General features: G+C 42.0%; 1 protein-coding gene and 1 pseudogene across 2 annotated transcripts; one reads left to right on the forward strand and one right to left on the reverse strand.

The window, feature by feature from the left end:
* Window positions 1-261: 261 nt before the first annotated feature.
* Window positions 262-5213, forward strand: LOC104214663 (uncharacterized). 2 transcript variants are annotated; one of them, XM_009764367.2, is made up of 5 exons: window positions 262-493; window positions 624-1736; window positions 1897-3216; window positions 4203-4317; window positions 4699-5213. In XM_009764367.2, the coding sequence occupies exons 2-5, from the start codon at window positions 1086-1088 to the stop codon at window positions 4932-4934; spliced, it is 2322 nt and encodes a 773-aa protein (XP_009762669.1). In that variant the 5' UTR covers window positions 262-493; window positions 624-1085; the 3' UTR covers window positions 4935-5213. The 2 variants fall into 2 exon arrangements, with proteins under 2 accessions (XP_009762669.1, XP_009762671.1); XM_009764369.2 differs by having other exon boundaries at window positions 629-1736.
* LOC104214662 (universal stress protein PHOS32-like) lies at window positions 4202-20944 on the reverse strand (annotated as a pseudogene).
* Between the last annotated feature and the right edge of the window lie 2000 nt (window positions 20945-22944).

The raw sequence follows: 22944 nt of genomic DNA on the forward strand, positions 1-22944 counted from the left end.
AAAAAGAAGAAGAGGGAAAACAAAGGGCAAAGTTGAAAAAGAAAAGGACCCTGATACTATACAATATATGTGGTGTCAGTCTGTGTATCCTTGTGTGGGTTCCAGCTAAAAAATAAATATCTCATGTGGGCTACATTTGCAATTTACAGAAACATTCGAGGCCACATAATAACTTTTCAAACACCAAAATAGGGGTAGAAATGATATTTCTTAAACATTAGGGGGCTCAATTGAGAAGTACAAAAATGTACAGAGGGAGAGAGAGAGAGAGAGAGAGAGAAACAAGAGAGTGAATCGTTGAAGAACCCTAATCTTGAATCGTGAACTCCACTCTCCTCTTTGCCTCTCTCTGTATATGAAAACGCCGACTCTTAACTACCTCTTCACTCCCACCATCTTCCACCACCCACCCCCTTTTAACCCTCACCCCCTCTCTCTCTTTCTCTTCTGTGGAACTTTTACTTAGACGATCAGTATTCTTCTGCCCTTACAGGTACTTTTAAAAATCTTGTTGTTCTGTTTATGTCAAAGATCAACTCTTTTATGTAAAGAAAACTGGTACCCTTTTCTTTTATCATACTGATTCTTGTTTTAATTATTTTCCTTTTTTCATCGCTACTCAGTGCAGTTTGCAGTTTAACCACCGTATGGGGGCGGCCTGAAGTGAAGACATTCAAATCTAATTAGGACTGAAGTGGGGTTTCAAATTTTCGCGTTTTTGTTGTCTTCACTGATTAAGGAAAAAAAAGGAGTTATGTCGGTTAATTAGCATTTCTTGAGGTTGTTTGGAAAATAACAGGACTTGAAGTAGTTTCTTTTTTTTTTCTTTTCCGAAAATGAGCAAGATTTTGGGTATATGAGATTAAGAATAGATAAATTTTAAAGAAAATAACTTTGTACTTGCATGTGTGAGAAATTGCAAAAGTATCTGTAATACTTAAGTTTTGGTAGTAACAGCAGTGAAAAAAAAACAAGAAGAAGAACAGACACCTCGATCCCAACCAAGTTTGGGTGGGAACAGTAGTGAAATAGGGGGTAAGATTGGTTCAAGGGCAGGGGTTCTGCCTTGTGAGGTGCGAGCACTGATGCCTTCAGTAGGGATGAGAAGGACTACAAGGGTTTTTGGGGCGAGGGTTTTGAGGTCAGGAAGGCGGTTGTGGACCCCAGGTGAGGAGGTTAAGCGGGCTAAACATGGAAATGAGTGGATTGAGCTTCTTGACAATGTAGTAAGAGATGGTGGTGGTGGTGGGGCCACTAAGTACAAGGAAAACGGGTGGCTTAAGAAGGATAGTGCTCCGAAGCAAGAAACTAACCAAGAAATGGATATTGATGTAGAGAGTAAGGCAACAGCTGAACCGGAGGCACTGATCATTAGTCCGAACAGCAATAGTTTTAGGAGGTGGGGAACTGTATATACGAGGAAGAGGAAAAGGCATGAATCCGGTAAAGGTGATACGGTAACAGAGGGCAAGAGGTTTGGCAAGCACTTTGTTAGGAAGAAAAGAGTTAGGGCAGCTTATGCTAAGGATTCAGATAAATCTGAAGAGGGTCAAATATCAACTGGCATTGTTATTGTAAATACATCATGTGGAAGCAGTTATTGGGTTTCCTGCCTTTTGAGTTGTGTTTTAAGGTACTTGAGGAAGTCAACTGTTAGTTTGCAGCAAATCTTTGGATTCATTAACTCAAAACCCTTGAGGGATGTTTCTTCGTTGCATGGTATCCTCCTCTTACAGGTATTATTTTGTCACTACTGCTTTACCAGACATTCATTTGCTCGACTTTTATGGCTATTGGGCCTTAGCCTTTATTTTTTTCCCCATTTCTTTGTTTTTTTTGTCCTAATTTTTGTGAGGTTTACTAACCTTGTTGTTATTTATGTTTCTGCAACTTCAGGATCAGACTCTCAGAAAAATAAACACGGGAGCTTGCTTTATTGCTGGTGGCACATGCTCGATTCCTGTTTTTACGCTGGATTTTTCTACAGTCCCGTGTTGTTTTATGTACCTGCACTCAAGCATGCTTCTCAGATTTATTCACATGTCCTATGCATTGGTCATGTATTCTACAGTTATGGTTGAGGAAACTAATGTGGCTAATGAGAAGGAGATTGTATCTTGCCTTATCCCCGTGAATAGTCAACCTGGATTGGATGTATCCACGTCTGGAATGTATGATGATTCCAGGGAGATTGCAGTGGTGCACCCAACTGTTGGCGTTCCTAAATTAGCTGCCCACCACTTGCAGCTAAGGAACAGTCGTGGTATTCAGAAGAGGAGAAGCTCTTTGAGTTCAAGAAGAGGCAGGCGTTCTTGCTTTGGCTCACAGGATGTTAATGGTGCTTTGGCTTCTGACAGATTGAGGTTAAGACGTAATGGCCTCCGATTTTCGTCTCCTACGTCTCGGTATGAACTTAGGAGTTCAGGTCAGAAGATTTCCACACCAAGCATCAAAGAATTAAAATCTGCTTTGGTGGAATTGACGCAGGATATAGATGCAACAAGCTGTTCTGCCAACATATTGGTTATTGAATCTGACAAGTGTTACAGGCAAAAAGGAGCCACCATTGCTATGCAACTTTCTGGTTCAAAACAGTGGATTTTAGCAGTGAAGGTAGGTGGAGTAAGGAGATTCAACCTCACTGCTGAGAAAGTTATGAGGCCTTGTAGCGCCAACCGTGTAACTCATGACATTATATGGGTCGGGGATCGTGGTTGGAAGCTAGAGTTTCCAGATAGGCGAGACTGGTTGATTTTCAAGGAACTTTATAAAGAATGTTCTGATCGCAATGTACAGCCCCCTGCGTTAAGCATCATTCCTGTTCCTGGTGTACGTGAAGTATCAGGCTATGCAGAGAGCAATCCTGCTCAGTTTGCCCGTCCGGATTCATACATAACTGTTAGAGATGATGAGTTGACAAGGGCATTAGCAAGGAGTACAACATGCTATGACATGGATTCTGATGACGACGAGTGGCTAGAAAACATTAATGATGAACTTTTTTCGGAAAACAAGCATCTTTCGGTTGAGAGCTTTGAGATACTGATTGATACTTTTGAGAAAGGCTTTTATTGTAATCCAGATGATTATTCTGATGAGAAAACGGCTATCAATAGTTGCCTGGATAAGGAAAAGAAAGAAATTGTTGAGGCTGTGTATAGTTACTGGTCCAAAAAGAGGAAGCAAAAGCGGTCTTCCCTGATAAGAATTTTCCAGGTAAAAGTGTGTTTTTCTTGCCAACAATATCTTTGGAAGCATATGTATTCTACTCATAGTTTTTAACTTCCACAAAGTAGTAGTAAAATTGTTTATGCACGCGTGCTTTCCAACTATTGGCCTTTGCCTTTCTACCTGGAGTATGAACTTTTTTTTAGTTCTCTTTTTTTCTTTTCCTCGAAATGGAATTTCTGTTTACTTTCTCCTTGAAGAAGTTGATATCCACATGCATATTTCTTAGGTGAAGCAAATTCAAAAAGTCACAAAAGCTTCTTTTGTTCCATAGCGAAGTTGTGTTATGACGAAGATGACCCATTTTTGTCATCATTTCGCCATAGTTTCAATGAAAAGAGAGAAAATACACTAGCCAATTGGATAAAGTGACTAGAGCGTTGGACCAGATTGTCTCTTGATGTTTTGCAATTAAGATTCACCAATCTGACAAGGGAGGGATAGCCTTGTGATAAGGCTCTTCAATGATGGAGCAAAGTGGGAAAAGTCCGCTGTTGGACTCTTGGATGTGTATGGGGTGGGCTTACTATATCCCTCCCCCAGATAAAAGAAAAGGAACAAGAATGTATTCTCCTATTGGCGTTGACCTTGATGAATGGTTTATGAGCAAGCAAAGGAATTAAATAGATGTCTTATTGATTGCTGTTTTAACCATAATCAAGGCTGAATTCTTTGTAGGAAAATTTTCAGCTGCAACATTGCCCGACAGTAATTCTTAGGGGAATATAAACTTTTTGTTCCATTAAAATAGAAAGCAAAATGAAAAAGAAAGAAATAAAACAACAAACCTTAGCACTGGTGTCTCCTCTAAAAGAAAAAAAGGAGAAAAGGCACTGGCATTTCCTGTTAAATATTAGCCTTGTCATAATTCTGAACATATTTCATCACTTGGGATAATTTGCAAATGTCAGTGCATGGTCTGCTGCTTCATCCAAATTATCGCTATCTGATGATACAATGCTCTTTCTTGACAGTGTTACCAGCCAAGGAGAACTCAGGTCATCCCAAAATCTGTTCTCCGCAAGAAGAGGTCTTTCAAACGACAAGGAAGCCAAGCCGGAAGAGGCAAACAGCGGCCATTTCTACCAGGTGTGTATTCTGTGTGAATTGGTATCAGAATCTTGTTGTCCTATTATGTGATCTGCACTGTTTATTTACGAAATTACTCCATGTTAACAAGGATTCTACGTTAGATCTGTTGCTGCTCTATAGTTAATGGTCTGGTTTAGACTAAGTCGTGCCCATGTGAATGTTCGTTCATGGCTAGTAGCAGGGCTCTGTCTTCAAGCCCTGCCCTCTTTTCTCAACTTATTAGTTGCCCACGGTGCTTCTGATAAGGGAATTAAGGTTGATTTGTGTTGCAGTGTAATTCATCTCTCTCTAAAATAGGTTGCTCTATACAATATCTGCTACTATTTATAGTTTGGATTTTTTCACTTGAATGAAGACTAACATGAAATTCAATGACAGCAATGGTGACTGAAAAAGATGCTTTGCAGCGACAGAACTCAGTTCTTAAGGTGCAAGAAGCTAAAGCTGCTGCAAACAAATCGGAGGATTTGGCAGTTAGGCTGAGACAAAGGGCTCAGCAGCTGATGGAGAATGCTGATCTAGCAACTTACAAAGCCGCAATGGCACTTAAAATAGCAGAAGCAGCTAAGATTGCTAAGTCTACAGAAGCTGTTGTGCCGTTTTTCATAGGTTAGAAACAGTGTTCTTCAGAAATATAGTTGAAATGGCCAATTTTTCCCGAATTGAAATCGGAGGAACACAGCCTCATGGCCTTTTTTAGAGAGGCCTGTGGAGGTCCATCTTTGACAGGATTTAAAGTAACTTTGTGTATAGATTCTAATGGATGTACATTCTGTATCATTATTCTTATATGTTAGCTTAGATAGATGTGTACAAGGAAAAAGAGAGGGTTTATCCATTTGTTTCAAGGAAACCATATAGAAGCAAGACAAGTATACAAGATTTTGAGAGCACATGGTTCGCCGTTTCTGCAACTTTTGTTTTCTGTTAATATTTTGTTTTCTAGACCATTAGGCCGTTTTGATACCGTTTCATGTTCGCCTGTTTGGAGTAATTGACGTGTGATGATTTATTGTGCCTTCTTTTGTTTTTCGGTTAGGGAGTGTTCTGAAAACGCTTGAGTTGATATGTCGGCAGGCATGTTCTTTGTTTACTTGTATGTGTACACCTTTTTCCTTGTAATTCTCTAATGCTAAAGGACTAAATCTTTTTACATTTTGATGCTAACAGAAACCTACGAGTTTTCTTGCACAAAAACAGCATTTTCCCCCGGCAAGTGAAAGAAATTACTTTAAGCTTTTCGATTTGGTCATTCTTCCCGTTGTTCGAACATAAAAGCTACTATATTGATTTGTACCATGATTAATGTTTTTCGATTCCCTTTTAATTTTTTTTTTCTTAAGTTCATTCTCTAGAAGGCAGAGCAAAAAAAAAACCATAATTTTTTAGACAAACCAAACTTTTTAAATCTATTTTTTTCCTTTTTTAATTCCCTCCCTTTGATCCCCTTTGTTGGAGCTATTGCTCCTTTGGTGACTCACCCACAACTAGGGCTGTCTCAAGGGAGGGTATTACCCGTAGAGGTCTGTACCCGTACCACATTGTGCCGGTCTGGATTGGGGTAGGAGTGAGGGATTTGGGTAAAGGGTAAAGCTAATGGGAGGGTACCGATAAAATACCCTTGGTACCTGTACAGTTAGTACCTTTAAGGTTCCAGACCGGTCCGTACTGGTACCCGTATCAGTACTCCTAAGTTTTTTTTTAAAATTTTAAAAATTGCCATTTTTGCACAGTTAGCCAACGATTTTTTTTTTAAAAAAAATAGTCGTTAGCAACAACAAAAAACGATTATTTTTGCCTCCCAAACCCCTACCCCCCCCCCCCCCAATTTATATTTTTTAACCTCTACGTTTGTTCAAATACACAAAGTCCCTATTTTAAATCTATAAATACTCCATTTCATTTTTTTAATTTTCACACAAAACTCTCATATTTCTCTACTCCTCTATCTCTCTCTATTTCTAATTGCAATTAACGTTCTAGCACTCATATTAATTTTTGCATTTATTTTGTTATATTTGTGTTGCTATTTGTTGTAATTTTAATAATTTATTATTAAAAATGACTGCTAAATTGGTAAAAAAATGTTTAATAGATTGACTAAGGGTAATACTAAGGGAGGGGCCCTCGTTTTGAAACAAGTCCAAACTAGTCCGAGTTTAGGCGTTACATATAAAAAATGTATAATCCAACTTTTCAAGATTTTCCTAGAATAACTGTTAGAAATAATGTTTGCGATGATGAAGGAAATGAAGATTTGCTGAAATATTGAAAGAGAAAAAACTTTTGTTTTCCAGAAATAATTTAAGAAGATGACGATCCTTATAGTGAAATACTATCTATTGGAGACAGCAGGACCCAGAAGAATAAATGCTTAATTTCAAACGAAGAACCAACAAAAGTTATTGAAAATTTTCTTAAATTTAACTTTATTTTAATAAGTATTGAAATAAAAGTATTAAATTTATTTCATCCATTAAAGTTTGTTTGTATTTAAATATATTTTTTTTTATTTTTAATTTAAAAGTACTCCTAAATATCGGTACCACTAACTTTATTTAAATATAAAAGTGTTAAATTTATTTCATCCATTAACTTTATTTTTTTTATCTTTCCCTTTTATAAATAAGATAATTGAAGAGAGCATAATTGCATTCCTTAAAAGTTTAGGGAACGAACTGAATTTATACGTCTCATCAGTACCTCTTTCATTAGTTTATTTCGAGAGGCCAACCAATCAAGATAAAGGAAACTGGTTTACCACTATGACTTCCAAAAGCACTTAGTTTTCAAATCTGACCTTACTACATTTGCCAGGATTATTCGGAGTCTGTAACTAAGCTCCAACGAAATGTTCAAATGGAAAAGCTTTTCATTTTCTTTTTGCAATTTAAGCAGTAAAATACCAGACTTCAAGATAACCATCTACTTCACAGCAATATATGCAAAAAAGAAAAGGGGAGAATCTTACTTTAATTAGAAGCGGAGCCACGATTTGAAACTTAGGGATTTAAGATTTTAAAACTTTTAAATTATTGGGTTCTAAATTAATAATTTATACATATTAAATAATTTTTTTAAGACAAATACAATATTTAAACCAAAATTACTGAATTCATCCGAACCCGCATCTCGATCTCCAGCTCCGCCCCTGACTTTAATTGACTTGCTATGTTTCTTCAAGGGGATTGTGCAATGTGACTATAAAGAAACTTAAGAAACAGTAAACAATCTCTTTTTCCCCCTCTCTTTTCAGCACAAACAGAGATTTTAGTATATAAACCAAGAAACATGTATATATATATATATATATATATATATATATATATATATATATGTTGGAAAGAGTTTAAGTTATATATATATGGGTCAAAATCTGACCGTAGTGGTCGTCCCCAAGAAGAATGATAAGGGGTCGACCAAGCTGTAATCATGCACAGGGGACGAGATAGCAAAGAGCACCTCGGCCATCGTCAGGGTCAAATCATCGAAAGCGTACATCATAGAACAAGCACTGTGTTCGACCAACGACGAAAGGTGCAGTGGTAAGAAAGCACGCCGATCAAAGACCGTTGGATAAAAAAGGAATGAAACTATATATATGGGCAGAGAGAGCTCAGAGAAAAGGGGAGGATTCTGAAAAAGGAGAGCAACCATAACAGAGGAAACAAGAGGAATCTCTCGTTTATCAACAGTTACTTCTCTTCCTTTCTTTGCTCCCTCATTTATGATACATCTCTGCTCTAGATGTAAGCTCATCTCTCATATTTGGTGTACAATTATCATATTAATAAATCTTATACATTTCTACTCTTGGTTATTTCACACTTAATATGCTTGGATCTGAAATTAATTATGTTTGGCTAAGATTTACCTTCTTTATTATCAATAATTAGTTTGACAAAAGAGTTTTAAACTTTTTGCTCAAACAATTTGGCGTTGTCTGTGAGGATTTCTTAGTTTCCCTGAGATCTAAAACGGGCGAAATGTAACCATCCACTCGAAAGAGAGGTAAATAAACCTAACATGGTAATCTAGATCAGGCTGCTACATAAAAGTAGAAGTTATAACCAATATCCACGCAAAACCCATATATCACCAGTAGCGATGGATTTAGCATGATATACGCACGTTCAAAATAGAATCATGGTCATTTGGCGTGATCACATCCCTATTTGACACATTCACCTTGTATATTAACCCATGTTCCCACCCTTTATGAGAGGACGACAGCTTGATGCGCAGTCCTTTGAAAGAATGGGTACATCCTGCCCTACTTTCACATTCCCCCACACATCGGATGGTCCACAAACGAAGTATGACATGTATCCCTTGTTGTGGGTACAAATTGAGCGAGGTCGAACTGGGGCTCGATTTCAACATTGCAGCAAGTGAGGCGAGCCCAACCCGCGCAAAGCTTAGACGCCGCTAAAAAAAAAGGAGCTGAACACGATCGTCGAATCTAAAACCACCATTCCATTAACCATTCAAACACCAGGCAGAGCAAACAACACTACAAAGCCGCCCCCTCTCGCCGACCCGTTGGATCGAGGTACATAAAATTTCATTTTGGTTTACCCTCTATTGTTGGTTTAAACAGGAACACGAGCGCCATACGGGTAAGCGAGCAAAGGAGCATTCCAACTAGAAACAATAGAAGGAAAACTACTACCAAATAATTGAAACGCCGCCCACCTGAAATACCTCAACTCTTGAAAGAGGACACACCTCAAGTCGTACTCTCTTTCCCTCACCCGAGTTTCGCCCCAATCAGGTTCTCGGGGAAGATTCTAATGGGACGACGAAAGGGATGTCTCGAAGTCCAAGTATGATTCATCCCCCCTCCTGTTGACCACTTCCTCAGATCGGGCAATGAAGGGACTAGATACATGGAAACTCCTCCAATAAATGTATGAAACAAACATGTACAGCACTCCCTAGTGAGTGAAACAACAATATTTTATACTCCCCGTCGTCATATTCTCCAATGTGGGTAAAATTAAACAAACTGGGACTTACCTAGGAAATGCATCATATTCTCCAATGCAAGCAAAATTAAGCAAACTGGGACTCACCTAGGAAACGCAGAAGTTAAGCAAAACTAGGACTCCTCTAGGGAACGCCCAAAATTCTCCAGAAAAAACAAAACCGAGTGCACCAGGATCCACTCCGACGTATACTCAAACAATATTGTGGCATGTGAATCTCCAAAATCTGACAACTAAATAACGGGTTAATATTTCGACCTTAACTCGAAATAACACCCCTGCGGCCAAGGGCCATCGCCAAAAGAAGAATTCGACCTCACTCGAATCACAACGGGTTAATATTTCGACCTTAACCTGAAATAACACCCCTACGGCCAAGGGCCATCGCCAAAAGAAGAATTCGACCTCGCTTGAATCACAATGGGTTAATATTTCGACCTTAACTCGAAATAATACCCCTACGGCCAAGGGCCATTGCCAAAAGAAGAATTCGACCTCGCTCGAATCAGAACGAGTTAATATTTCAACCTTAACTCGAAATAACACCTAAATGCCAAAAGGCCATCGCCGAAAGAAAAACTCGACATCGCTTGAATTATACGGATTAACATTACGGTCTTACTCGCAATAACGCCTTTGCGGCCATCGGTCATCGTCAAATAAAAACTTTTTTATTTTGTTTCTCGAACTTGTCTAAATAAGTTAGAAATTGATTTCGCTCCAAGTCCTAGGTTCAACCTCGCTCGAATACATATGAAAAGGTCGATTTTGCCTAAATCAATAATTGAATTCAATCTACCTCGAATGATTCAAGTCGAAACTGACTTCATCCAAAACGACGAATTCGAATTCAACCTCGTTTGAATCAAATATGACTCCGCCTAAAGCGACAAATCAAAAGTCAATCTCGCCCAAATATGCAAATCCGAAGGTCTACGCCAAAGCAAAAAATGTAAAACAAGGGAAGGGAGAGAAATACAAAGGACGTACAATGACGAAACAACCCTTTTATTTATACACTTGCGCAACGTCCGTACCTTATATATGGCCAGAACCGGCCTAGTACAAAAAAAGAAGAACAAGGCAAAACAAAAAAAAAACATAGACTAAGGCAGCAACTTTTCACTCGGTATCATCGCCGGCCTCCGGTGTCGCAGGATCGTAGACGCAGTTGACACGAGCCTCTCGTGTTTCGTTCGGGCTCATTCATAAGCAACCTCAGAAATATTGCTCGTCTCCCACAAACTCTTGTATATGTCCTGTTGGGCCTCGGCATGAACCCAAAGCTCGTGCAAGTGGCGAGGAACCGCAGTAGAGGCAGATTCAACTTGGGCCAACAATTATGCCTTTTTTGGCCTCAAGTATAGCGACCCGATCTCCCAAGTTTGAAGCTTCCGGGTTAATTTTGCCAATATGCTCTTCGAGCCTCGCCTCACTTAGCGTGGCCATTGCCCTCTCGGATTCCTGCTCGGATTCCTGCTCGGATTGAAGGACGCAGATAGTGTCCTCCAATGTCGCCGCCCTTGCTGAAGCCGATGCCCGAGCACTCTCGGTTCTCTCCAACTCGGACACTTTTGTCTCTAGCTCGGCTAATTTCCCCATCCACTTTGCACTCAAAGCCTCAACCCTGATAGCACATTAGCCTGAAGATGCTCACACTTTGCGATGACCCCCTTTCCCAACTCGAGTTCCTCATCCTTTACACGAAGTAGCTCCTCGAGCTCACTGTTCCTACGAATGGACTGCATCATCTCCTGATCCCTTTTCTCCAGCTCCTCCCCCAGAGATTGATTACCGGTGCTCGCCTTGAGCCGCTCATGCTTCTCACGACACTTGTTACGGTAGCCCCGATACTTTTCCAACATCATCAGAAAAATCTTGGCCCGAGTGTCGGCCTTGCGAGCACTTTCAATCTCCAACATATAAGACTGAAAGCCAAAAAAATAACAAAGAAAAGAGTTGGTAAAGTCCAAGGCCGCCAAAAACAGAAGGAACACAAAAGAAGAAACAAAGAGGAGAAACTTACCCTCAGGCCCATGGCGGCCACTTCATGCATCAATTCAACGTCACTGACATCCCAAAGAGCCTCATACTCTGCGGTAGAGCATAAAAGGTCAAACTGCGGTACCAAGCCTTCCGTATCCCGCAGAAGGTTAAGCTCCGACGAAATCTCAAGTATACGGGAGGGACCTCCCGCTCTCACCACAGTACGGGTAAAACCTTCCTTAAACATCCTGACATCATCAAGATCGAGGTCGAAGTCAGACTCGTAGTCATCGACCACGACACCCTTTCCCCTCTTTGCGGCCGAAGAAGAAGCCTAATTCGGTCCGGAAGATGAAGGCCTGCCCAAAGCGGCAACAGCGGCCTCGGGACCCCAACTTCCCGTCACAGTAGCTTGTTGATCAATCACAACAGCCGAAGCCTCTGTCGTCGAGTTGGCCTCATCCACCTGGTTTGCCTATGCGGCCGGGTTAGCATCACTGCCAATTTCAGACACTATCAAAGGAAGGTCTCCCTCGAAGGCACTGCGGCTGAAGGAGCCATTTCACACTCCACTCGCCGCCTCTTTGACGAACCCTCTCCGTCATCAGCACAGGAAGATTCACCCGTTGAGCGGGCAGCAGGAGTTGGAGGCTCAACATGAGGAATAATTCCTAGACACACAGCCCCGGTCGTAGGAGTAAATTGAGTAGCTCTTGATGTAGGCCGAGCAAAAGGCGTCGGTTGACGGAATGCAAGTGAAGGAGCCCTCATCGTTCGCACACTCCCTGATTAAAGGATAAAAATGATCATGTAAGTAACAAGATCAAATTACAAGACAAAAGACAAGGAAATTGCAACGGGTCGACTTACCGGTGAGAGGCTTACACCCGTATCTCTCATAGAAGGATGCCCACTCACGGACCCCCGCCGTATGGAAAAGAATAGCATTAACCCATTCACGTATGTCATCGACGGGCGGGGGAGGCAATCTCTCAGATGCGAATGCAGAAAATGAATTAGCAATGCCACCTAAAGAGGAACGGTCGGCCACCGCCTCGAGAGAAGTCGTAAATCAAACCAAAAAAACTTACGGGTGAAGTTCCACGCCTCGGGAAGCCCTGCTGGGTTCGCCACAAGGTGCTCGGTCCGTACGAAGAAATAAATCTCCCAGAAACGACAATTAGCCTTGTCATCCATCTTCATCACCAAACTCTTTGTTCTTCGATGACGCATATAGATCATCGAGCCTCGAATAAGTTGGGGAACAAAAATATTAAGCATATGCCCCAAAGTGACCTCTCGACCGGCGAGTTCTGCGTACTTGAGCAGCATGAGGAAGAGTTTGTACACGTACAGTGAAAGCTGAGCCGGGCACACCTCGTAGTAGCGACAGAAGTCTACCACTAGGGAGGGGAGCGGAAGCTTATACCCAATAACAAAAGGGTACGCGTAGAATGCGTAGTACCTTGGGCGATGCAGATGCACAATGTCTGTTCTCATCGCGGTATCATTTCAATATGATTCGAAATTACCCAGTTGGTCTTGATCGCCGCAATTGCCACTTCATCCATGGTAGATGACGCAGGTTCCGGCTTTTCTCCGGAGAGGTTGTTAAAATCATTCCATATATTCCCCGGACAGGGCAGTATTTTAGCCGCTGTTGGAACCCCTTCATTATCCGCCGCCTCCGCTCCTTCTCCGAGAACAGGTGCGTCATTTTCCGGCACTGGAGCTTCGTCGGGTCTGTCAGTATGGGAAGAAGTAACAACCATTTGTCTTGATTAATCGGAGTAAATGAGTAAGAAAAGGGAGAGAAAGAAGATGGTGGCGTCAATTTCTGACTGACAGGAAAATAAACTTAGAAATTTGAAGTATTAAAGAAAGTAAAGACTTGCAAAACTCCTTTGATAAGTCGAAAAGTGTGGCAATAGATTGGTATTTTCTCCCTATTTATAGGAACATAAATGTCCTGACCGGAAAACCCAAGAGCCGCCAATCAAAACTAATAGGGCACAAGAAACGATATGATTCCTGGGAAACGTGCGCCTTAATGACAGTGGCTATTCATGATGCATCGAATCGATACAACGGTTCAACTCCGAACAGACATAATGGTTCAATGGTATCATTGAAGCGTCACGCCATCACCTCGACCAAAAGGCCTTACTCAAGGCGTAAACATTTAGATTTCTCCTAACTTTTGAATCGAGAGAGTCCGCCAGTTGAGCCCGCTAAGAGGCGACCTCGACGGACGGAGGGACTAACTGCATGGGTCAAAATCTGACTGTAGTGGTCATCCCCAAGAAGAATGATAAGGGGTCGACCAAGTTGTAATCATACCCAGGGGACGAGATAGTAAAGAGCACCTCGGCCATCGTCGGGGTCAAATCGTCGAAATCGTACATCATAGAACAAGCATTGTGTTCGAGCAACGACGAACGGTACAAATATAAGAAAGCACGCCGGTCAAAGACCGTTGGATAAAAAGTGAAAGGAACTATATATATATATGGGCAGAGAGAGTTTAGAGAAAGGGGAGGATTCTGAAAAGGGAGAGCAACCACAACAGAGGAAATAAGATAAATCTATCGTTTATCAAGAATTACTTCTCTTCCCATTCATTGCTCCCTCATTTATGATCCATCTCTGCTCTAGATGTAAGCTCATCTCTCATATTTGGTGTACGATTATTTTATTAATAAATTTTATACATTTCTACTCTTGGTTATTTCGCACTTAATATGCTTGGATCTGAAATTAATTATGTTTGGCTAAGATTTACCTTCTTTATTATCAATAATTAGTTTGACAAAAGAGTTTTAAACTTTTTGCTCAAACAATTTGGCGCCATCTGTGAGGATTTCTTAGTTTCCTTCAGATCTAAAACCGACGAAATGTAACCACCCACTCGAAAGAGAGGTAAATAAACCTAACATGCTATTCTAGATTAGGCTGCTACATAAAAGTAGACGTTATAACCAATATCCACGCAAAACCCATATATCACCAGTAGCGATGGATTTAGCATGATATACGCACGTTCAAAATAGAATCATGGTTTTTTGGCATGATCACATCCCCATTTGAAACATTCACCTTGTATATTAACCCATGTTCCCACACTTTATGAGAGGACGACAGCTTGCTGCGTAGTCCTTTGAAAGAATGGGTACATCCTGCCCTACTTTCATATTCCCCCCCCCCATATCGGATGGTCCACGAACGAAGTTTGACATGTCTCCCTTGTTGTGGGTACAAATTGAGCGAGATCGAACCGGGGCTCGATTTCAACATTGCAGCAATTGAGGCGAGCCCAACCCGCGCAAAGCTTAGACGCAGCTAAAAAAGGAGCTGAACACGGCCGTCGAATCTAAAACTACCATTCCATCAACCATTCAAACACCAGGCAGAGCAAGCAACACTACAAAGCCGCCCCCTCTCGCCGACCCGTTGGATCGAGGTACAGAAAATTTCATTTTATTTTACCCTCTGTTGGTTTAAACAAGAACACGAGTGCCATACGGGTAAGCGAGCAAAGGAGCATTCCAACTAAAAACAATAGAAGGAATACTTACTACCAAATAATTGAAACGCCGCCCACCTCAAATACCTCAACTCCTGAAAGAGGACACACCTCAAGTCGTACTCTATTTCCCTCACCCGAGTTTCGTCCCAATCGGGTTCTCGGGGAAGATTCTAATGGGGTGACGAAAGGGATGTCTCAAAGTCCAAATATGATTCATCACCCCGCCTGTTGACCACTTCCTCAGATCGGGAAATGAAGGGACTAGATACATGGAAACTTCTCCAATAAATGTATGAAACGAACATGTACAGCACTCCCCAGTGAGTGAAACAACAACATTTTATAATCCCCGTTGTCATATTCTCCAATGCGGGTAAAATTAAACAAACTGGGACTTACCTAGGAAATGCATCGTATTCTCCAATGCAAGCAAAATTAAGCAAACTGGGACCCAGGAAACGCAGAAGTTAAGCAAAACTGGGACTCCTCCAGGGAACGCCCAAAATTCTCCAGAAAAAACAAAACCGAGTGCACTAGGATCCACTCCGACGTATACACAGACAATATGGTAGCCTGTGATTCTCCAAAATCTGACAATGAAATAACGGGTTAATATTTCAACCTTAACTCGAAATAACACCCCTAAGGCCAAGGGCCATCGCCAAAAGAAGAATTCGACTTTGCTCGAATCATAACGGTTTAATATTTCGACCTTAACTTGAAATAACACCCCTACAGCCAAGGGCAATCGCTAAAAGAAGAATTCGACCTCGCTCGAATCACAACGGGTTAATATTTCGACCTTAACTCGAAATAATACCCCTACGGCCAAGGGCCATCGCCAAAAGAAGAATTCGACCTTGCTCGAATCACAACGAGTTAATATTTCAACCTTAACTCGAAATAACACCCATACGGCCAAGGGCTATCGCCAAAAGAAAAACTCGATGTAGCTCGAATTATACGGATTAACATTACGATCTTACTCGTAATAACGTCTTTGCGGCCATCGGTCGTCGTCAAACAAAAACTTTTTGTTTTTTGTTTCTCAAACTTGTCCAAATAAGTTAGAAATTGATTTCGCTCCAAGTCCTAGGTTCGACCTCGCTCGAATACATATGAAAAGGTCGATTTCGCCTAAATCAATAATTGAGTTCCTCGAATGATTCAAGTCGAAACTGACTTCATCCAAAACGACGAACTCGAATTCAACCTCGTTTGATTCAATGATGATTCTGCCTAAAGCGACTAATCAAAAGTCAATCTCGCCCAAATATGCAAATCCAAAGGTCTACGCCAAAGCAAAAAATGTAAAGCAAGGGGAAAGGAGAGAAATACAAAGGACGTACAATGACGAAACAACCCTTTTATTTATACACTTGCGCAACAGCCGTACCTTATACATGGCCAGAACCGACCCAGTACAAAAAAAGAAGAACAAGGCAAAACAAAAAAAACATAAACTAAGGCAACAACTTTTCACTCGGCATCATCACTATCATCCTCCATATCATTATCTCCAGGAAATTCCTCCTCAGCATCCGCATCCTCGCCGGCCTTCGGTGTCGCAGGATCGTAGCTGCAGTTGACACGAGCCTCTCGTACCTTCGTCCGGGCTCCTTCATAAGTAACCTTAGAAATATTGCCCGCCTCCCACAAACTCCTGTATATGTCCTGTTGGGCTTCGATATGAACCCAGATCTCATGCAAGTGGAGAGGAACCGCATCAGAGGTAGATTCAACTTGGGCCAATAATTATGCCTTTTCGGCCTCAAGTACAACGACCCGATCTCCCAAGTTTGAAGCTTCCTGGTCAATTTTGCCAATACGCTCTTCGAGCCTTACCTCCCTTAGCGTGGCCATTGCCCTCTCCGATTCCTGCTCGGATTGAAGGACGCAGACAGTGTCCCCCAACGTCGCCGCCCTTGCTGAAGCCGATGCCCGAACACTCTCGGCCCTCTCTAAATCGGACACTTTTCTCTCTAGCTCGGCTAATTTCTCATCCACTCCGCACTCAAACCCTCCACCCTGATGGCATTTTGACCAAGCTCAGACTGCAACCATAGCACATTCGCCTGAAGATGCTCACACTCTGCGATGACCCCCTTTCCCAACTCGAGTTCCTCATCCTTTACACGAAGTAGCTCCTCGAGCTCACTATTCTTGTGAATGGACTGCATCATCTCCTGATCCTTTTTTTTCCAGCTCCTCCTTGAGAGATTGATTACCGACGCTTGCCTTGAGCCGCTTAATACATCTCACGACACTTGTTACGGTAGCGTCGATACTTTTCCAACATCATCAGAAAAATCTTGGCCCGAGTGTTGGCCTTGCGAGCACTTTCATTCTCCAACATATAAGACTGAAAGCCAAAAAAAAGAGAAAAGAGTCGGTAAAGGCCAAGGCCGCCAAAAACAGAAGGAACACAAAAAAGAAACAAAGAGGAGAAACTTACCCTCAGGCCCATTGCGGCCACTTCATGCATCAATTCAACGTCACTAACGTCCCGGAGAGCCTCACAATCAGCGGCAGAGCATAAAAGGTCAAACTACGGTACCAAGCCTTCCGTGTCCCGCAGAAGGTTAAGCTCCGACGGAATCTCAAATATACGAGAGGGACCTCATGCTCTCACCACAGTACGGGTAAAGCCCTCCTCAAATATCCTGACATCATCAAGATCGAGGTCGAAGTCAGACTCGTAGTCGTCGACCACGACACCCTTTCCCCTCTTTGTGGCCGAAGAAGAAGCTCGATTCAGTTCGGAAGACGAAGGCTTGCCCAAAGCGGCAATAGCGGCCTCGGGACCCCGACTTCCCGTCACAGTAGCCTGTTGATCAATCACAACAGCCGAAGCCTCTGTTGTTGGGTTGGCCTCGTCCACCTGGTTTGCCTATGCGGCCAGGTTAGCATCACTGCCAATTTCAGACACTGTCAAAGGAAGGTCGCCCTCGAAGGCACTGCAGCTGAAGGAGCCATTGCACACTCCACTCGCTGCTTCTTTGACGAACCCTCTCCGTCATCAGCACGAGAAGATTCACCCGTTGAGTGGGCAGTAGGAGTTGGAGTCTCAGCGTGAGGAATAATTCCCATACACACGACCCCGGTTGTAGGAGTAAATTGAGCAGCTCTTGATGTAGGTCGAGCAGCGGACCTCGGTGCGGGACGGGTAGAAGGCACCGGTTGACGGAACGCAAGTGGAGGAGCCCTCGTCGTTCGCACTCTCCCTGATTAAAGGAGAAAAAATATCATGTAAGCAACGAGATCAAATTACAAGACAAAAAATAAGGAAATTTCAACAGGTCGACTTACCGGTGAGAGGCTTATGCCCTTATCTCTCATAGAAGGATGCCCACTCACGTACCCCCGCCATATAGAAAAGAATAGCATTAACCCATTCGCGGATGTCATCAACGGGTGGGGGAGGCAATCTCTCAGCTGTGAACGCAGAAAACGAATTAGCAATGCCACCTAAAGAGGAACGGTCGGCCACCGCCTCGAGGGAAGTCGTAAATCAAACAAAAAAAACTTACGGGCGAAGTTCCACGCCTCGTGAAGCCCTGCTGGGTTCGCCACAAGGTGCTCGGTCCTTACGAAGAAATAACTCTCCCAGAAACGACAATTAGCCTTGTCGTCCATCTTCACCACCAAACTTTTTGTTCCTCGGTGACGCATATGGATCATCGAGCCCTCGAATAAGTTGGGGAACAAAAAGATTAAGCATATGCCCCAAAGTGACCTCTCGACCAGCGAGTTCTGCGTACTTGAGCAGCAAGAGGAAGAGTTTGTATACATATACGGTGAAAGCTGAGTCGGGCACACCTCGTAGTAGCGGCAGAAGTCTACCACTAGGGAGGGGAGCTGAAGCGTATACCCAATAACAAAAGGGTACGCGCAGAATGCGCAGTACTTTGGGCGATGTAGATGCACAATGTTTATTCCCGTCGCGGTATCATTTCAATATGATTCGAAATTCCCCACTTGGTCTTGAGCGCCGCAATCGCCGCTTCATCCATGGTAGATGACGCAGGTTCCGGCTTTTCTCCGGTGAGGTTGTTAAAATCATTCCATAATTTCCCGGGACGGGGCAGTATTTCAGCCGATGTTGGAACCCCCTCATTATTTGCCGCCTCCGCTCCTTCTCCGAGAACAGGTGCGTCATTTTCGGGCACCGGAGCTTCGCCGGGTCTGTCAGTATGTGGGAAGAAGTACTAGCCATTTGTCTCAATTAATCGGAGTAAATGAGTAAGAAAAGGGAGAGAAAGAAGATGGTGGCGTCAATTTCTGACTGACAGGAAAATGAACTCAGAAATTTGAAGTATTAAAGAAGGTAAAGACTTGCAAAACTCCTTTGATAAGTTGAAAAGTGTGGCAATAGAATGGTATTTTCTCCATATTTTTAGGAACATAAATGTCATAACCGGGAAACCCAAGAGCCGCCAATCAAAACTGATAGGGCACAAGAAACGATATGATTCCTGGGAAACGTGCGCCTTAATGGCAGTGGCTATTCATGATGCATCGAATCGATACAACGGTTCAATTCCGAACAAACGTAACGGTTCAATGGTATCATTGAAGCGTCACGCCATCACCTCGACCTAAAGGCCTTACTCAAGGCGCAAACATTCAAATTTCTCCTAACTCTCGAATCGACAGAGCCCGGCCATTGAGCCCGCTAAGAGGCGACCTCGACGGACGGAGGGACTAACTGCATGGGTCAAAATCTGACCGTAGTGGTCGTCCCCAAGAAGAATGATAAGAGGTCGACCAAGCTGTAATCATGCCCATGGGACGATATAGCAAAGAGCACCTCGGCTAAGCATTGTGTTCGAGCAACGACGAAAGGTACAGTCGTAAGAAAGCACGCCGGTCAAAGACCGTTGGATAAAAAGGGAAAGGAACTATATATATGGGCAGAGAGAGCTTAGAGAAAGGGGGAGGATTCTGAAAATGGAGAGCAACCACAGCAGAGGAAACAAGATGAATCTCTCGTTTATCAACAATTACTTCTCTTCCCTTTCTTTGCTCCCTCATTTATGATACATCTCGCTCTAGATGTAAGCTCATCTCTCATATTTGGTGTACAATTATCATATTAATAAATTTTATACATTTCTACTCTTGGTTATTTCACACTTAATATGCTTGGATCTGAAATTAATTATGTTTGGCTAAGATTTACCTTCTTTATTATCAATAATTAGTTTGACAAAAGAGTTTTAACCTTTTTGGTCAAACAATATACACTGTCTGTATTAGCATAATTTTGCTTGGATTAATTACCATTTATTTAATATACATATCAATGCTATTATCTAAAATTACCAAAAATTACCATTTAATTAGCCTGTTGTGTGCAAATATTTTTAAAGAATTAATTATAAAATGGATTAAAGATTGTACCTTTAGTTAACTCATCATCAGCATCATGATATTGTAGCTCCTCCTCCGGCACAGGTGGCCTCTCAGCCTCAACCACTGCCTTCTTCTCCACTCCTCCGTCGCCATCTTCTTGCGGGTACCTAACTACAACCACTGGACAAATACAATGGTGAACGCAATAATCGCTAACACTCCCAAGTTTCCCTTTACTAATAAATCCACTACTCGTCGCCCCAAATCCTCTGCCTCCCATAATCATAGCACTCAATCCTAGCTTCTCCACTTCCAAACAAAGCCTTTCTTTCATATCACGGTCTTTCACTATATGGATTTTGTATTGTACGGCACGTTCGCTTCCACTAGAGGTAAGGCCAATTGGGTAGCTTTCGTGTTGGTTAAATTATCGTAATCTTGTTCGATTTTTAGTTGCTGGTTAGTTGGGGAGAAGCCCCAGTCTGCACCTTAGAGGACGGAAGTTGGTCGGACGTGGAGGAGAATGACGGCGTCTCCTGGGCGGAGGTAGTTCTGAACGGCCCATTTTACGGCGTAAGCACTCTCGTCGCTCAGGTCGACGGCAATGGCGACGCGGCGGTTGGCGGCGGAAAGTGGAAAGCGCGGGGAAATGGGTTTGAGTTGAGAATTATGGGTCGGTTTTGGTGGTTGAGTTGACATGGAGGATAGTGGGTGGTTTTACAAGGTTTAGTCGTGGGTAGTTTTCGAATGTGTTAAGGTTGAGTTTTAGTAATTGTAGTACTCCGTACTTACTAGCAGTAGTACACTTTCTCAAGAAAATTAAAGTTTGAGGTCCAAAATAAATGCCAAATATTATCTCTTCATCCTATATATAGTCTTTTATCAATATCTTTCTTATTTTATATACAAATGTGAGTAAATGTTTATTCCTCTAATCCAATCATTTTGAAGTGGAAAAGTAGCTTAAATTCTATACACTGCCGTATAAAATAGGGAAAAAGGTGTCACAGGGAGCTGCTGTTCACGGGCAGTATTACAAAAAGTTACCGAGTTAAAACTACTTGCACTATTGTGCTTAGCTGCACTATAACTATTGATACTAGTACTACTAGTGGGGGCGGGGTATGAGGAGGGTCTGTTTGGGACTGCTCGTAGATGACATGTCCCACAGATTACAAAAAGTGGGTGATTGATCATATGAGGCCTCATGTGCTATATGTTTCTTTCTTTGTGTTGCATGGCCCCGTTGGTCTTGCGTGAGGAGGTTGCTGATGAATGGTGGAGGGTCTACCAAAAAGGTGATGTTACTGTCCGACACTTATAGTCCAAAAAGTGTCAGTCTATCTGTTACCATATTTTGCTCCATATAAATATGGATGACTGGTGGATTAGGCAGTTGGCGGATCAGGAACCTGCAATCATTTAACAAGGATGAGTATTGGACAGTGTGTTTATTGAGCATGGATATTCTCTGTTGGGCATCCATCTGGATTTCCAAAGGAATTAGGTTGTGATGGACTGCTAATTGTAAACCTCATAGTAATGCCATTAATTCTATATCTATGACATTATTTGCTTGATAGCTTCCCGCATAGCCCGTAATCCAATCACCTTTGTGGTTTTGAAAGAGCCCCTAAAGCCTGCTTGTGAATTGGTGATGGGAGAGTCCCACTGTATTCAAAGCAGTTTTTGTTTCGAGTATTCCGCAAATGCCATAGTGCAAAAGGAATGAGGTGTTTTAGAGGAATGTTGAGTATGTGGAACTTACCCTTTCGATGAATGAGGTATCTAAGCCAGTTATGGTAAGGAGTGTCGTGTGTGGTGATTGATCATATAAGAGATTGTAGTTTAAGTTTTTGCCAGCAATGTGTTGCATGGACACATTTTAATAAGATGTGCACAATAGTCTCTTTTTCCATGGGATAATGCGGGCACATATTGGATTGAGTAATTCTTAATTTATGTAGATAATCTTTGGTAGGAAGTCAATTATGACTTGTGAGCCATAGGAAGTGTTTTATTTTTGGAGTCACTTGTAATTGCCAAATCCACCCATGATTATTAGTACCGTTAGGAGGTTTAGTGAGTTCTGTATAACAGGAGTTGACAGTAAATTGATCCATTTGTGTTAATTCCCATATTATATGGTCTTGAGTAGTGTCATAATTAATAATGTAAGTGTTATTAATTTGATGAATTATCTGTTCTGATAATTGGAAGGATATTAGTTGTCTTGGGCCAGTGTTAAGTTGGAGTACATTGGCTACTCTAAGAGTGTGTTCTTTATTATTTAACGGGCCATGGATGAGGCTACGAATGGTCTTGTTCAGAGCAATTCAATTATCCATCCAAATTTTAACATGAGTACCCCGTGTAACTTGCCATTTTAGTCCTATTTGGCATATTTGCCAGTCATGCTCCCGGTGCTTATTGGTCTAGTGTTAGTAAGGTATTTAGAGATTAATAAAGAGGCCCAACGTGTGGAAGGTTGATGAAATAACCTCCAAGCCATACTTGCTAGTAATGCTTCATTTTTTTGTCTTAGTTTTTGTATACCCAATCCTCCATTTTCCTCAGAGGAAGTAACTGTTTTCCAATTTAAGAGGTGTAGCTTCCTTTTTTGTGAGGTAGAGCCCCAAAAAAAAAATTGGTAGCTTTCTAGTCTATTACTGATATTAGTAGGTAGGGATATAACTTGCATTACATGATTGGAAATGGTATTGAGAGTGACTTTGACTAATGTAGTACGACCAACCATTGAAAGATGGT

This window comes from Nicotiana sylvestris, chromosome 7 (genome assembly GCF_000393655.2).
Source record: "Nicotiana sylvestris chromosome 7, ASM39365v2, whole genome shotgun sequence".
Taxonomy (NCBI): Eukaryota; Viridiplantae; Streptophyta; class Magnoliopsida; order Solanales; family Solanaceae; genus Nicotiana; species Nicotiana sylvestris.